General features: G+C 36.1%; 2 protein-coding genes across 5 annotated transcripts; one reads left to right on the top strand and one right to left on the bottom strand.

Annotated features, from left to right (window-relative positions):
• The first annotated feature begins 941 nt into the window (after positions 1-941).
• Positions 942-14,468, top strand: LOC129309625 (LEAF RUST 10 DISEASE-RESISTANCE LOCUS RECEPTOR-LIKE PROTEIN KINASE-like 1.2). 4 transcript variants are annotated; one of them, XM_054951288.1, is made up of 4 exons: positions 942-1,723; positions 12,742-12,774; positions 12,881-13,144; positions 13,228-14,468. In XM_054951288.1, exons 1-4 carry the CDS (start codon positions 973-975, stop codon positions 14,142-14,144), a joined length of 1,965 nt encoding a protein of 654 aa, XP_054807263.1. In that variant the 5' UTR covers positions 942-972; the 3' UTR covers positions 14,145-14,468. The 4 variants fall into 4 exon arrangements, with proteins under 4 accessions (XP_054807263.1, XP_054807267.1, XP_054807246.1 ...); XM_054951271.1 differs by lacking the exon at positions 942-1,723 and adding an exon at positions 3,626-4,909; XM_054951280.1 differs by lacking the exon at positions 942-1,723 and adding an exon at positions 9,190-10,151.
• Positions 14,469-16,058: 1,590 nt separating this feature from the next.
• On the bottom strand, positions 16,059-16,463 carry LOC129298353 (LEAF RUST 10 DISEASE-RESISTANCE LOCUS RECEPTOR-LIKE PROTEIN KINASE-like 2.4). The gene has a single exon (XM_054936787.1). It carries the CDS (start codon positions 16,461-16,463, stop codon positions 16,059-16,061), a length of 405 nt encoding a protein of 134 aa, XP_054792762.1.
• Between the last annotated feature and the right edge of the window lie 459 nt (positions 16,464-16,922).

Below are 16,922 nucleotides of genomic sequence, written 5' to 3' on the forward strand. Positions count from 1 at the left end.
TCATTGCCGGTAGATCAATACGCACACTTTCTTCCAGTATTATAAGATATTTTTAATTAATTTATGTATTTTATTAGTTAGTTAATATATAAATGTTATTTTTTTATGTTTAATGTCTCAACTAAAATTGACCAAAAAAAAGAATGTGACAACTAGAAAATTTTATTGATTACACTTCTAATTAAGAAAATTTTTAAAAAAACCATATTATTTACTCAGGAAGTATATATAAAATTGATGTCTTGGATATTATTATGCAGGACACCGAGTGTCCCCGACCCACAGATATCGATGGATTGAATTAATAATAATAACATTTCAAGTTTTTCAGTTTGAATCTATCATCAATCGTAATAACTCTCTCCTCACACAGCTGGGCACACTACTTTGTACTTCTTTTGAGCACATCCTGTGTTTTCCACTGCCCAACATGTGCTTTCCATTTTATAGTCACTTCCCACTTGTCTAAATTCACCTAATCTCTTTCAAATTGCTTAATCATATCCTTGAAGAGCCATTTTTTACAAGCACAGGAACGTGTCACCCACGCGTTTTCCCTTATTTTATTCTTCAACCTCCTATTTTCTTATTATTTCTCCTTTGATTCTTGTCTCCCTAGTAGCCATCTCATCATCTTCAAGAAATTTATCGTTCAACTTTCAGATGGACCCCGGGTCTTCAGTCTTAATTACTCTTACCAACTTGTCAGCTTCTAAGTATGAGCTTATTCAACCATGTTTTGTCTAAAGTCATGCACACAGAAATTTCCTAAAGTATTCATAGAAAGCTGTAGTTTATTTTATTCCTCCGGTCAAATGATCATCCTCGACCTTTTTATCTCTATCTTAGAGCATATAGATTCTTTTCACATTATCACACGGTCCTCTTTCTTTTCCTCTTGCTTTGTCTATAAATATTAAACCATCTTCTCATAATTTTTTTAAACACGGCTTCTGATATATCAATATCATCATGTCAAAACCCATGTACATCATTGCTGCTCTCTCCTTCTTGTGCCTCAGGCACCGTATTGCCGATGCATATTCTTCTGTATGTTCCTCTCCTCCTGCTTGCGGCAATGTTTCCGTTCACTATCCTTTCTGGCTGGACAACACTTCCGCCCAAGAATACTGTGGTTACCCTGATTTTGGTCTCAAATGCTCCGATGATGGACCACCCGTTATCACTCTTCCAAGCGACACATACTATGTCACAGATATAAATTACTACCTTTCCACACTCACGCTTGTTGACACGGATGTGGTGAACCAATCCTGCCCCAGAGCACGCCAGAATGTTAGCCTAGAAAACACCCCTCTGAGTATTAATCATTTGGATTTGAACCTCAGTTTCTACTTCAACTGCAGTGTTTCTAATAATAATTATAACATCCCTGCCACCAACACCATAGGGTGTTTGAAAAATGAAGGATCGAAGCAGTCATATGTGTTTGAGACGGGGAGTGAGACGGACGGTTATGAGTGGAATATAGATTGTACAGAGAAGGTGGTGGTGGTGGTGAAGGAGGAAGAGATCAGAAGCATGGACTTGGTAACTGGGTTTGGTGGGGCCATGAACCAAGGGTTTGTGCTTGATTGGGGAAAAGCTAGAGATTGCATGGTGTGTGAGAATTCTGGAGGATATTGTGGCTTCAACCGAACCACCCAGCAGAGGCTGTGCTTTTGCAAAGATGGCAGTATCGCTACCAAAAGCTGCAACAAAGGTACCTTCGCTTTCTCATAATTAATCCGCAACTCAATCTCTTTCTCTTGGTCTCTTTCTAATGTGTGTGCGCGTGTGTGTAAGTGAAGGCTTAAATTTTAGATCTGGTAAGCACATTATACCATGTTGTTTTGTGACTGTATGTGGGTAAGAGTTTATGGGGAGCTTGGACAGTTGAATAGCATTATTTTTTGTTTGAATGATCATTTTTGTTGCATACATGAATCATGAAAGGATATGGAATCAGCTGCCATTTGTATTTGCATGGAATGAAAGATAAATTGACACACTTTTTTCTGTGGAAAATGTTGTAGTAGTTATGTAGATGATGAATTGAAATATATATAGGAAGTTGAAACTGAGTTTCTCCTTTCTCAATGAGTTGCTTCTGGGAAATACGTTGGATTTGCTGGTATTGAACACAAAGAGGTTCTAAGTAGAACCATTTTGTAGCTTTTCGTCATAAGGAAATTAAATTGCGGGCTAGAATGCTTCACATGGAGTCTACGATTATACATGGAAGCTCTCCTGCAAATTTTATACGCAGAATACAATACGTAGAATATTGAGGCCTTGTTCTCTAGTATTGCTTGGACTCATGCTAGAGAAATTTATTGGCTGGAAGAAATTGTACATAAGTTGGTAAATCTGTTATGCACTTTCAACATGCGTGGATGTAACAAAACTGAAAACTCTCAAGTACCTTAGATATTGAATGTGTGTCAAATGATTTTTTTTTTTTTAAACAATATGTCTAACCTCAACTTTGAGTAGGTTTACAACTATTTAAAAGATAAAGATAATCATGAGCTAAACATCATCTTTAATAAGTATCCAATTTGCTCATTCTTTCAATATTTTAATAGGAACTTGTTTATTTCCTCTGTTCTCTAAATATCTTCCTCTTGTAATTCCATTGCCCATAGATTAAGTTTCATATCAATTACATAGTGCTATGCCCATTGTTCTTGATTTCCTAAAACAATATAAGAAATATTATAACCTACTTAATTATTTCTTTGCTAATTATTTGGAAGAATAAGATTTCATTTCATAACCAAGTTTGAGAGATACTTAGTTCAATTGATTGAGAGAGTTAAATTAATTTATCTTAAAATCTTGAGCTTGAATATCAAAATATGTAATCATGTAAAATAAAAATAATAAAGTCATTCTTAAAATACGTGTAAGTCCATTGTTGATTATAACATTCTCACACAACAAGGTTTTAAATTAGTTTGAATATTTGGTGGCAATATTTTTTTTGTTTTGTTTTGAGAATACCTAGGGATGGAATAATAATAAAAAATTTAATTTCATAAAAGTAAAGGTTCCGGCTGATATGTGAAGCCAACTACTAAGCCGAAAACAAGTGAAGCCCAAAATGTTGAGCCACCAACATAAAGCCCAATTTAGAACCCTCCTCAGAAGCCCAAAAACCCCTGTTTGACAATAAAAAAAAATTTGGGATGTATAAACGAAAAACAATCTTTGGTGAGAAAACAACCATATTTTAGTATTTTTCAAATCGATTAATGAACAAGTTTCATATTTATATTTTTGAAATAAATAAAAAAAATCTATAAGAGGCCTTGACTTTTGACCATATGACCAATAAGAGAGGAATACATATACTTCGTCAACCTCTTGAATTGACATTTGTCATTTGATGGAATAGGCTGTATATAACCATCTTGTTTAATATCTAAGATTGAAGTAGTATTAGATGGAAAATAGTATGTTGAGGAATTATTTATAAACTACTTTTAGCATATTTTATTAAAATTAAAAAAATTAAATTCATTAATTTTATTTAAAATTTTAATAATTTTTTATTAAATACACATACTTTAATAATACACTTTCTTTCATTAATATTTAATGGGAAGTAAACTTCAAAACTCATGATAAAAAATAATAATACAAGTTATAAATAGAAAAAAAATATTTTTCCGTTTTATAAATTTATCAATAGGATTGGAAGAAATAATTAACAGGAGAGAGGGCCTTTGATTTCTTCCATACTAAGCTTGTGTCTTTAACTCACCTTGCGCTTTCTTCATTTGGTCATATACCCCAAAAGGTTATATAAAACTCTAGTCTTGCGGAATAGTCTTAGGTTCAACATTTTCTACTCAATAATATTCGTATTAATCCAAATCAGTTGGTGGAGAGCTAATATCTGAAATGTCACCAATTCATGCGCCCTTCAAGTTGTCAAACCCATGTTAGAGTAAGCCATTAGCCTCATTACCTGAAGGATTTTCAGTTTGACTTTTGCTTTATATTCCATGGGTTGTCGTTGGATATTAGTCATTCCGAATACTGGCCTTCTTCGCAATCGAACCGTACATGGGTTCTCCCTCTGTATTTCTCTTCTTCGCTCTCTTCCTCCCACCATATTTCGCCATTGCTGATGAGCCCTTCTCAGCCTGCGAGCCGTTTACCTGTGGAAACATCACCGACCTGAGTTACCCATTCTGGTTCGATTCACGGCCGGAGTATTGTGGGCATCCAAAGTTCAAGCTGAATTGTCAAGGGGACAATGCTACTATCAACATGGCTTCCCAGGATTTTCGTGTCATCGATGTAAATTCAACCACAAGAACTCTCACAATAGCAAGAATGGATTTGTGGGGCACCAAATGTCCCAATGAATTCAACAACTTCACGCTGGATTATGCTGTGTTTAACTACACTTCCAATGATGTAAATTCCACCATGTTATATAACTGCGACCCTTTAGTATATACGCCTCCTCCTGTGAATCTGTCAACTTCTTTGGAATTTGATTGCCCCGCAAAAGGTTATCCCATCGAAGCATATTTTTTGCTGATCAGCGAGAAATGGTTTAATTGGAGTGCTCTGGGATGCAGAGTTAGTATTATAGTGCCTGTTCTGGGGGTGGCAGTGAAGAGTTTCATGGAGGAAGCCATAGATCCTGGTGATGTGATAGATCAAGGTTTTGAGGTTGAATGGGAACCGACAGAAGGAGGGCTGTGTAATAATTGCAAAATTTCAGGTGGAAGATGTGGGTACAACATAAGTTTGGAAGAGTTTACATGTTTCTGTCCCAATCAAAGTAATTATGGGGTTTGTGTGTCTGACCTATTATCAGGAACACCAACACAAGCACCCTTGCTGCAACCAGAGCCTTATCCTCAAGAACCAGCTGCACCACCACAGAGTATGTTTCCTTCTTCCCAGCTTCTAGTTTTAAGTTAGATACTCTTGTGCTGTTCCACAATCTGATGATCCTAAGTTGTTTCGGACGGTAATGTTTGATTTTCTTAAGCAGGTTGGGTAGCTTTCCCCCTTCATAGATTAATTGAACTGGTTGGTTTAGCATATTGTAATATGCAGAATAGGACTTTAAGGAAAAAGAAATAAAAAAGAACATGAAATCTTTGTGGTGGTGTTATAATAATATTGCTTGTGTTATATTAGGATGGGTTTGGATTTAGTATCGTGACGTACAGGTCAGAGTGTCCTGAGTGGCTGGTGGTATATTGATCTTACAAGTTAATTAAATTATTTAGGATGTAAAAATAGACATTAAGATGCTATACAAGAATGCCAAGTATCCATTACTTAATTGGGATATTTGATTTCTTAAGAATGTCAAATAAGTGTACCATACTGGAAGCAATTAAATTCAGATAGGAGTTGGCAAAAAACAAAAAAACTGAAATAGCAAATTACATAATTCAAGAACTGTTCTTATTCATGAGTTTCCATTAGGTTAGCAATAAAAATTTAACATAAAATAACCCTGATAATGGATAACATGGTTTGAGTAAATAGTTTTGAAGTCTTCAATCAACATAAAAAGGAAACATTTAACAGTTTGATGATAATGCAAAGCACATTGTCCAAGTGACAAAGATGCTCCGTAAGTATAGGGAGATTACATGTTTTATTTAGTAGGATAGTTTAACGCCAGTCTAATTAACAAAATAAAAAACAAAAGATTTTTGATGATAGAAGCACGAAATATGGACAGGGAAATAATTGTTAGAATAATGCATTTCTTAGTAAATTATTGGGTGTCTGAAGACAAGTCAAGTCAAGATCTCCCTCCCAAGGTGAACGCTTTACCATTAAATACTTACACATTCTTAAAACTTCAATTTGAAACCTTTGATTAAAAATATATAACTTTCTTACCAGTTGAATCATGCGCTTGTTAATAGAATAATATTTTTTTAAATCTCACATCTATGAATATGAGGGGATTGGAGATTTTTTGGTAGTAAATATATGCTTTAGGCATTTGTTTTAGCTATATTTTTATACAATTATTAAGCATCCTGCCTTCACTTAAGTGTAAATGTAATAATATATTGAAGACTTCCTTCTTTTTAGCTCTGGTTGCCGTTTGGCACACAAGCCTGAATTGAAAACAAAGCTTCTTTGTCTCTTGCTATGAATGCCGCATTAGGGCGATGATTCTGATGTAAAATTGAGGCTTAGTAGTAAAGTACAATAAAGAAAAACTGAAATATGTTGTGAAAGAACTTAATAAGTCACAACGTTACATTAGCATTGGAAATAGAAAAATAGAAACTCCCATTTCTTCTCTTCCTCTGTTTTTTCGTCTGACTCTCACAATAGGTGGTCGTGAAGACTCCACTTGACACTTACTATTCTCTAACACAATGAATCCCCATGCTCACATGCTTCCGTACACACTCCGCAACTCCTCCCCCTCCCCCTCCTCCTTCTATCTCTTGTTGTTAACAACGACTCTGCCACACTGTGAGTCAAAAAGGTTATCACAAATAGATAGCATGCAGCCGCACCTACAACTGTGGAAACTTGGTAATATCGTACCCTTTCTGGGGAGGAAACCGACCTCATTACTGTGGGAGAGATGGTTTCGAGGTATCGTACGTGCTTGTCCCCTGACATTGCTTCTATTCAAGTCGGCTGTCAAAACTTCACCTTGATAGATTTCGATCCCTCTCGTTTCTTTCCATTTCACCAACACTTCATTGGACCCCACTCTGTTCTCCTTCGACCCAAGTGTTGTGAACATGACCCTGGGTTGTCCATTGGCCAGAACAACATCACGTGCAGGGATAACGGAGGAAAAACAGGCTTTCTTTTTTGATCAATTTATATGGCCTCAATTCCCAGAACTTGTTCATCACTGTGGAATTCAACTTCAAGTGCCGATTACATGGGTGTCACTGTGGACCGTTTTGGTGGAATTGAATCGCTGAAGGCTGCTTTGGATAGAGGGTTTGGTGTGCAGCATATTGCGGAAGAGGGTCACTGCAAACAAATGCATGGAATCTGGAGGAGCTTGTGGGATGAAGGATGATAGGTCTTAATTTTCATGTTGTTGTCGAGACGGACCTCATGACTCGGCATGTCCTACTCTTGCAAGTATGGCTTCTTTCCCTGTCCAATTCCTTCTATAAGGTCCTTCAATTGATCTGCAACATGCAGACCAGTGTTCTGTTCTTGTCATAACCTTTCTGATTTGTTACACCGTACTGGTTTCGATATCAATGAGGAAAACTCCTTGCTAATTTCCAGTAGAGAAGCATAGATTTTAGAGTACTCCCATTTAAAAAAAGCAGGGGATGTCGCTAAGGAGGCTTTAATGCACTCCTGATTCATTTTCAGTAATTTAGATTTTTGTGAATTTTGTTTCACTTAGTTTACTGTCACCTTGTTAATTAAGCCTTCAGCTTGTTCATTAGGAACATTAGATAGTTGAAAACTCTTGACATGATTATAAGTTGTTTTTTTTTCTTTTTTTATATGGGTTTAACACCCAATAATATCCACTCACCCGCCCTTATGGAAAAGGAAACTCATGCACCTTCCACAAATTTTCACTCTGGACTCGAACGTACGTCCTCCTGGCAACAGGAGGAGTGCTAGTGCCATTGTGGCACAAGGCCACCGGCTTGATTGTATGTTGTTAATTAAATAGATATTCCCCATCCATGATGGTTTGGTGAAGTCAACCAAAAGCTTGGTAACCCTGTTGCTCCTGCCTCCTCTAATAGGTCTGCTGAAGTACCAAGCCAAGTTGCCAGTTTGGTTTTGATTTACCACTAATCCTACTTCTCTCTATAAAAGTTCTGAACTGTTCAAATAAAATGTTAACACTATTGATCTACTTACTTACTCTTTAGATTTTAATATTTTGATAATAATGTTTTAATAAAATGCTAAATATGAGCCGTCTAAATGTACTCTTACAATTTAAACCTATAGTTAAGGAAAAAATAAAAATAAAAAATAAAAAAATAAAGGAACAATAAAGTATGGAGAAGCCATGGCCAATTTGAATGTACCGATAGTTATCATATTTTGTACCAGAATAGTGTATATAATCAACATTGTAAACCTTTTAACGGGTAAACGGAGAGAGCTTGCAATAGGAAAAATAGAAATCTTAAATCACACGTTACAAAAGTCAATTCTTAATGTTCATGTGCGACTGGGAATTTTCCACGATGTGATTATACTTAATCAATGACTCCTTAAGTTAGTGTTGGGATACATAATTTGTAAGACAGTAGTGGTATGATTTCAGTAAATAGATTTTTTGTTACCCGGAGTAATTAAAATTAATAAGCAGGGCCATTTTGAGAAGGGAAAATGACACTAAAGGACCCTTTAAGGTCATTAATGTCAATTGAAGATTATAAAATATTTAAATCTCAATTAAGGATCATGATCCATACTTGAAATTTAAAAACATATGAATTACCTTAAATGCCCCTTGAAAAAAAAAAACACTAAGTAAAATTAGTAAATTTTCAAATCACTTTTATATATTCATAAGTAACTTTGAAATGTTTTAAAAATGAGTTTCTTTCATATTAAAAAATAATATATTTTTAAGCGTAGTTTCCTATTTTTCAACTGATATTAACAATATTTTCATGTCACAATAATGATTTTAACAGTGTCGTCTCTTTATTTTTTAGTGATAATTATATATAAATAAGTGTGAAATTTAACAAATAATTGAGTTTATATTTCTGAGTGAAGTTAGAAACTTCACAAGTCATTTTTATATATTTATAAATGGCTTTAAAATATTTTAAAAGTGAATTTTTTTATATTAAAAAATAATTTATTTCAAAGTATGGTTTTTATTTTTTCAATTGACATTGACAATATTTTTATATCATAATAATAATTTTGCTAATGTTATATATATTTTAGTGTTAATTCCAATTAAGCACTTTCGTACTTAACTGGAATTTTGGAATTTTAATATTTTTATAGTCTTTAGAAATCAATAACTTTAGAAGGTTATTAATTGTCATTTTTCCTTTTAAAAATAGTTTGAAAATGGAGGTTTTTTTTTTGGGGGGGCGGAGGGGGAGGAAAGCGAGTGGTTGTTTCCTGATTGAGCAGTTTGGGGCCATCTGGAAGACACATTGAATAGTCAATACCCACTTTCATTTATCGTCAGGTGTGGAAGAAAGGGGGAGAGAGTTTTAGGATTGAGATGCTTATTCCTGAAAAATCAAGAATGAATGATGAGACGATGCGTGCCTCCCATTGTCAAGTCAAAAGTCTGCCTGAACCCAAAAGCTGTGAATGACAAAGCTGAAGATAGCCAAGCAAGCACGGAAGCATAAGCCACAGGGAGTTAACAATGGAAGCCTGGACGCTGTTGCTCTCCTCCTCCTTCTTCTTCCTTTCCTCTTTCCCATTGTCCCACTCTCTGCCATTCGAAGTCTGCCTTTCCCCTGGCCATTGTGGATCACTGCCAGAAATTGGTTACCCTTTCTGGTCTGAGGACATTCTTAGACCCGCTTTTTGTGGCAGCGACGGGTTCCATCTCATGTGTCCGCCAAGAGATGAAGAACAACCTTCCATTGAAATCGATTCACTGACTTTCAATGTTGCACGGGTTAACCTATCTGCTTACGTCATGACGCTGGTGCGAAAAGACCTTGCTCAGGATCCTTGTCATCCAGTTTCTAAAAACACCTCCTTGAGTACCAAGCTCTTTAATCTCGTTATTTCCGAGGCAAATCTCAAGAACGTCACCCTATTCTACCACTGCCCCCAAGACATTTCGATTGGCAGCAACTTCACATGCGCCCAGCCTCTGCCTAACACTGATCCTTATCTTAATCCCCTTGTTTTTTATTCGGAAGACGGCGATCATCTGATGCGGCGATTCCCTGGTCTTAACAATTGCAAGCTAATTATTAAAGTGCCGGTTTCGAAAGAGACTCCTCTGAAACCTCAAGGTGATATTGACGACCTTAAAACAGCCTTGCGTGAAGGGTTTAGTGTGCAGTACAATGTGGCGGAGTCTTGTCAATCATGCATGGTTTCAGAAGGAGCATGTGGATCGAATGAAACATCTCATCAATTTGCCTGTCAATGCCCGGACGGACCTCATGCTCGTAACTGTTCTGATTCTCTTTTGCATTCTCCCAGTACGCCCTTCTTCATCTCCTACTCCCATTTTCAGTCATTACTTTCCTAAATTCATATATGCTACACTTGCTCACACTCGTATATAATCATGGCTTTGATTATACGCTTATTGAGTTGTTTGTTTCCATCAAAACTCAGAATTCTTGTTAATTGGTGATTCGACAAGTACATCACTGCTGGAACCCATTTTCTAAAATCTTATTAGTGCCTTCATCTGAAAAGAGTTCCTCAGGTCTACCCTTTGAACGGGTCAGCCGGTCAAGGAACTTTGCCTACAATCTGTTTACTTCCTTAGGATTGATTTGACTTTTCTTTGCTGTCTACCCTTTTTTGTGTGTTTTTCCTTAATACTAATACGTTTCTAATCATTTTTTGTTGAGAGAATGACAATTAAGGACCTTCTAAGAACATTAATTTTAATTATGGACTGTGAAATTTTGAAATTCCAGTTAAGGATCATGGTCCTTAATTGTGATAAAAAAAATGTAGTTGGTGAAATGGAATTCATTATTGCCACTTGGGAATTTACTAATTCAACTTGAGAAAATTTGTAACGTAATATTGTGAAAACATGAAACCCCATTTAGAAATTAATTATTTAATAAAAAGCACCACTTGAAAATTCACTAACTCGAATTGAAAAAATTTCTAACGTGTATTGTGGAAACATGAAACTTCACTTGGGAATCGATTGTTTAATAAAAAACACCAATTTAGACAAGTCACTTTTTATTAATGATTCTCAAGTAGGGTTTCATTCTTTCACAATATATGTTAGAAATTTTTTTAAGTCTAGTTAGTGAATTCCCAAGTGACATTTTTTGTTAAACATTCCATTTCTAAGTGGGTTTCATGTTTTATAATATATGTTAGTAATTTTCTCAAGTTGGGTTAATGAATTCTCAAGTCGCGTTAGTGAATCTCATCTCATAAATTATATTTTTTTTATCACAATTAAGGTCCTTAATTATTATTTTAAAATTTTATGATTCATAATTGAGATTAATGTTCTTAGAAGGTCTTTAATTGTCATTCTCCTTTTTTCGTTCGCCATTCATACTTGAGTTTGAATATTAATTAGTTGTCTGCATTTGCCACGATATAAGTTTTGTCCATTGTGGGCCATAAATTACGAACTAATTTTCGTGATAAATGTACGAGTCAATTTCTATTTCATCGTGATTGAATTTCTAGTTGCCGTGTGTGTGGGGACTAAGCAACTCTTTTTGCGAACCACTCATAAGCGATGAGGAGCTTAGTGTTTTCAATAATAAAATATCATAAAGGCGTCTATCATACGTAGTAAAAAATGACTCGCCCTGTCGAAATAACTGAACAAGGATAATTGTTGGCTGGGAAACTACTTCATCCTGGGGCTATTTTGGAGATTTTCGATGTCAACGAAGTAGTTGCATTGACTTGCAAGTCATCGATTTCCATGTTTCCAGTCTAGCACACCTTCCTCATCTTACACATCATTTCCTCTTTTCTTTTACTTCTGATATATATATACATATATATTTGTTTGTTTATTTTGGATGATTTATTATTATAATTTATTATTATTCCTTGAAAGACGTCCATGAATTCTTTTCATTGTGCCAATCATAGCCAAGTAGTTCTTTTCATTGTGAGGATGGTGGAAGCATCACTCCTAATAGTTTTTCTTAGTATAATCTAACTACAATCACGTTTGATGGAGTCTTCATACTTATATTGCAAGATAATGATAACCTAGTTTGCAATAAGGATACTTAACTTCTCCTTGCTGGCCCCACCTATCAGATAGAAGGAAGAAAACCTCAACAAGTTCACAGTTGACAGGTTACAAAGGTGCTGATAAGTTCAGGAAAACAGATGTGCAAGATGATGTATTATTTAGCTCGCTTTCGTGCATTAAAGTCGACCCATCTATATCTTGTCGCTTAATTGCACTTTATCTTTCAACTTTACCTTGTCGATTAAAGGATAAAGAAGCTTTCGTGCAAAAGCTACCTCAGAACTTATGGACTAAAGTGTACGAGGAAAAGTGCCCTGCTCCCATGTATAATGACAGCTTTATTCAAATCTCTGTTTATCCACGATTCTGAGAATTCCAACATGTCTTTTTTTCCCCCTACAACTGCACTACAGAACTTATAGATTACCCCACTTACGATGTAGCTTGTGTTAGAGATGCTAACCATCATTGTTTAGCAGTTTTTCATGCCAGTTCGTGACTGATGTGCTTGTGTACATGAATGGCGATGATAATTCAACTAACTTGTTATAAATGAATTACATTGAAATTTTAAAGATGGGGTTTATTTTGAAACGGATTGCACCGGAACCTGATTGTCAGTACTGTGTCGAAATTGGGACGCTGTGGTTTTGATAAATATGAATTATGCTGCTTCAGTAAGGATAATCCTCTTCTCGAAAGTTATTGGTGATGGTAATGAATTCATTTGTATGTCTTAATTTCCCATGGCTAAATTGGAAAAATTTTATATATATATATATATATATATCCTTTGTTTTGTTCTTTCTACATATCCAGATTGTAGTAAATATCTAACCCCTCTTTGTTTTCTCTGTGCATGATTGCAGAGAAATTTTCATTGAAAAACAAAGTCATTGTAGGTAATAGATCTGTTTTTTCTTCGTTTCTTAACTCAATGTTTCATTATATATAGTAGTTTCTTTGACAATTATATTAACTGAGAGTTATTACCATTCTGCGTCCCAGGTGCTGTTACTGCTGCATTCGTTGCGATTGTCATGCTCACGGGCTTCTTTTTCTATCAACGTCGAAAGAAGACCAGTTATGCAAAGTCATACATGCAATCACATGCCACTTCTTCTGTTTCATCCATGACAGTGGACCCTGAGATTAATGCAAGTAAATATTTTGGAGTCCCCGTCTTCACATACACTGAACTTGAAGAGGCCACTAACAATTTCGATGAAGCCAGAGAACTTGGAGATGGAGGTTTTGGAACTGTATACTTCGGTAATACTGCAATTTAGTCCCTCTGGAATTCTAACATTTCTGTACTGTCAATACTCAATTTCCTTATGGTGTATCTTTTCCAGGAAAACTTCGGGACGGTCGCTGTGTTGCGGTGAAGAGATTGTACGAGAACAATTACAAGAGAGTAGAGCAATTCATTAACGAAGTTCAGATCCTGACACGCTTGCGCCACACAAACCTTGTGTCCCTCTATGGCTGCACCTCTCGGCACAGTCGTGAGCTCCTCCTCGTATATGAGTACATTCCCAATGGAACAGTCGCCGATCATCTTCATGGCGATCGAGCAAAGCCAGGCTCACTGCCTTGGAATATCAGAATGAACATAGCCATTGAAACTGCAAGTGCTTTGGCATACCTTCATGCCTCAGACATCATCCATCGTGACGTGAAAACCAACAATATCCTTTTGGACAACCATTTTGTTGTCAAAGTTGCAGACTTTGGACTCTCCCGTCTCTTCCCAGACCATGTCACTCATGTTTCCACAGCCCCACAAGGAACTCCAGGCTATGTCGACCCGGAGTACCATGAGTGTTATAAGCTCACTGACAAAAGTGATGTGTATAGTTTCGGTGTAGTGCTGATTGAGCTGATATCATCTTTGCCAGCTGTGGACATTACGCGGCATCGACATGAGATCAATCTGTCCACCATGGCAATCAACAAGATCCAGAACCGGGCACTGCACGAGCTGGTGGATCCTACGCTTGGGTTTGAGTCAGATCAGAAGGTGAGGAAGATGATTAATGCTGTGGCGGAGCTGGCGTTTCAGTGTTTGCAGAATTTGAAGGATATGAGGCCTTCAATGGAGGAAGTGCTAGAAACGCTGAGGGATATAGAGAGTGATGGGAAGCATAAGAGTAAGCCAGAGGTGATGGATATTTCTGATGATGTTGGGTTGCTCAAGAATGATCTGCCTCCACCTTCATCTGATTCTAATTTGGCAAGCAAGTCTACGACTTCAAATTCTAGCAGTTGAATGGTGATTTTCTTTCTCTCTCATCCCCGCAAGTTGTTCATAATTTATGGCAGAAGTAGCAGCTAATGTCTACCTATTCCTTGTCTCAAGTTTCTTTCATCGCTAGAGTGGATAGCTGAGAGTGGGCATGTATATAGAAAGATAAAGCTTTCCTTGCTTATTATTTTCATCTTTGAGGGAGTTAGCTTTACATTATTATTTTTCATCTTATATTTTATTAGTTTTAAATTATTATTATTTTCCTATTATTTTAATCTGTTTGGAAAATAGGAGTAACAGAATTTTCAATGATGAGTCTCACTCACCTCAGGATATGGTTAGATCTGTCTGTGACTTAGTTTGTCTCATTGTTAAGGCCCGTGACTTGATTAGATCCTTGGTCTCGAAGTCTAATTTGTTTGCTTTAAAGGTTTTTTTTGTAATTGAATTTGTAAATACTTTACCAATGAAATTGGTTCTTACAGAAAATGCTGGTTTTTCATAATGTGACCAATTAAGGCTCAAGTCCTTGCTTGAAGATGTGTCTATATTTAATGTCTGACGGTGTTTTAAGATTGTTTTCAATAAAAGGACACTGTGAGTAACAAACAAAAAATGTAAATACTTTATTAATATAATTCCCCCTTTCACTAAAACAAAAAAGGCGAGGCAGAAATTACGCTCCCAAATTTTCAGCTGATTCAATTTACCTTTACAATCCGTTAAATAGGATTCAGCTCCTAATTCAAGTCTCTAGGTATTCTACTGTACTGTTAGTTGCACGCAGAATGTTAAATATGGTATATGCCCCAGTTAAATTAGCAAAACATTGTACCTTGCTTAAGTGCTAATTGTATGATATCAAAGGATAAAATTTTGATAAGCATGTGATTATGAATTTCATAAGTAAGAGATACTTTAAATACTAAATTTACTTTAGAAGTATCATATCCTAAAGGCACACCTACACAGGGAGAAAAGAAAGATAGCATGCTAATTTTCCCTGTATCAATCGTATGAAAGCTTAAGCCACCTTTTTCGCTCCCTATCTAAATGTAATTATTTAACGACAGAATCATTAAAACGCGACTTCAAATAATAATGCCATTGTTGACATGTTACACGCATGACCTATATGTTCCTCGCAAAAGAATTTAGAGAGACTTAATTAATACAGAGGAAGATTCAGGTACGGAGCTATGGGCGCATTTGCGAGGAATCCATATACTAACTTTCAACAGATGATAATGCCAAGTCACTGACCAACTCAGGCTTACGTAAAATTTAAAATGCCAAGAAGGAAAGTATATCTCACTTCTAGCAAGGGCTTTAGCTTAAAAAGCTTTTTGTTTTACACCATTTCTAGAAGCACCATTTCATAACTCCAAGTGTCATTTAATGCACAACACCTCCAGTAGCTGGGAAGAGCTTCAAGACCCAAAAGCTATGTCGTCGTATTGGAAGTGGTGGAAGACTCTAGCTCTAATCTCGGAGAAGACACGGCAGGCTTTGGTGGCATTTCAAGAGAGTCTAGGCTACTTTCCAACATTTCAATCACTCTACTAATTGTTGGTCTTTGAGTTGGAAATGCATGATGAACCCTCCACATACCTTTTATTTTCACTTCTTCTTCTTCTTCTTCTTTTTTGCAATATCATGTCCAAAATCACTTCGTACGACCTGGAAAATAAATCTCATTTGTGCAATTAGCTTTTGCATTCATATTCTTCCGCCATCCAACCATGTCTAGTAGCATTATTCCATAACTGTAAATCATCAGGTTTATGTGAAACCCCTCATTTATTTCCATTCCAAATTTCTGGGGCTAGATATCCTATAGTTTCCCTTGACTTCTGAAATTGAAACAAAGTTTGGGAAGCCCAAAATCTGACATCTTGGGACAAAAGTCTTCATCTAAAAGGATGTTATGTGGCTTTATATCAAATGTACAATTTGAGTGCTGCATCCCTCGTGCAAGTATTTAAGCCCTTGAGCAGCCCGATTGCAATTTGATGGAAGTATAGTTTCATTTTCCTTGTGAATGAATTTGTCAAGAGACCCATTAGACATAAATTCGTATACAAGAACCTTCTTTCGGCCTTCCAAACAAAACCCAAGAAGGGTAACAACATTAATGTGAGAAGTTCTACCGATGCTGGCAGCCTCATTGATAAATTCTTCCTCATTTCCTTTGGGTGTCTTCAATATTTTTACAGCTAACAGGTCAACCATTGAGCAGTTTTCTTTGCATACAACACAGTAACCACCTTGTCCCAATTTCGCTTCAAAAGAATTGGTGATTTTCATGATGTCTGTAAATTTATATCTTGTGACCGCCATAGCTCCTTGATTTCTAATGAAGGCCTCCATATTTTGGTCAACCTTTTGCCTCCACGATCTGATTGTACAACAAAAAATAGTGATACATATCAGCAGAAGTGCAGCTGTTTCGCTAGTAACACCTAGCACATGCAAAGTAGATAAGTTGTTTAAGTAGAAATATGACGTTGATCAATTTCTATGTTACAACTTTTGTTGTCTGCAGTATGTATGCCGATTTAGAAGATGCTATTGATCAATTATATCTCAACGCTTACTGCTTCGACTGAGATATATTCTAATCGGAGCCTAAGGTTCCTCCTTTTCTTTACCCATGTGCACATAAAAGGAAAAACACGCCGGAGAAGAAAGTGGTAACAAAATAACAACTTATATATGGAGGGTTGAATTGAAAGATTATAAATTTTATGGACAATTGTAATGAAAAATATGAAGAAAGAAAAGTTTGATCCATTACCT

The sequence above is a fragment of the Prosopis cineraria genome, unplaced genomic scaffold (assembly GCF_029017545.1).
Source record: "Prosopis cineraria cultivar Desert tree isolate PC_DT_omini unplaced genomic scaffold, ASM2901754v1 PC1, whole genome shotgun sequence".
Classification (NCBI taxonomy): Eukaryota; Viridiplantae; Streptophyta; class Magnoliopsida; order Fabales; family Fabaceae; genus Prosopis; species Prosopis cineraria.

Coding starts and splice junctions, on each gene's coding strand:
- LOC129309625 (XM_054951271.1), top strand. CDS start 4,075: ATGGGTTCTCCCTCTGTATTTCTCTTCTTCGCTCTCTTCCTCCCACCA. Junction 12,775..12,880: donor GAAAAACAAAGTCATTGTAG/GTAATAGATCTG, acceptor TCTGCGTCCCAG/GTGCTGTTACTGCTGCATTC. Junction 13,145..13,227: donor TTTTGGAACTGTATACTTCG/GTAATACTGCAA, acceptor TATCTTTTCCAG/GAAAACTTCGGGACGGTCGC.
- LOC129298353 (XM_054936787.1), bottom strand. CDS start 16,463: ATGGCGGTCACAAGATATAAATTTACAGACATCATGAAAATCACCAAT.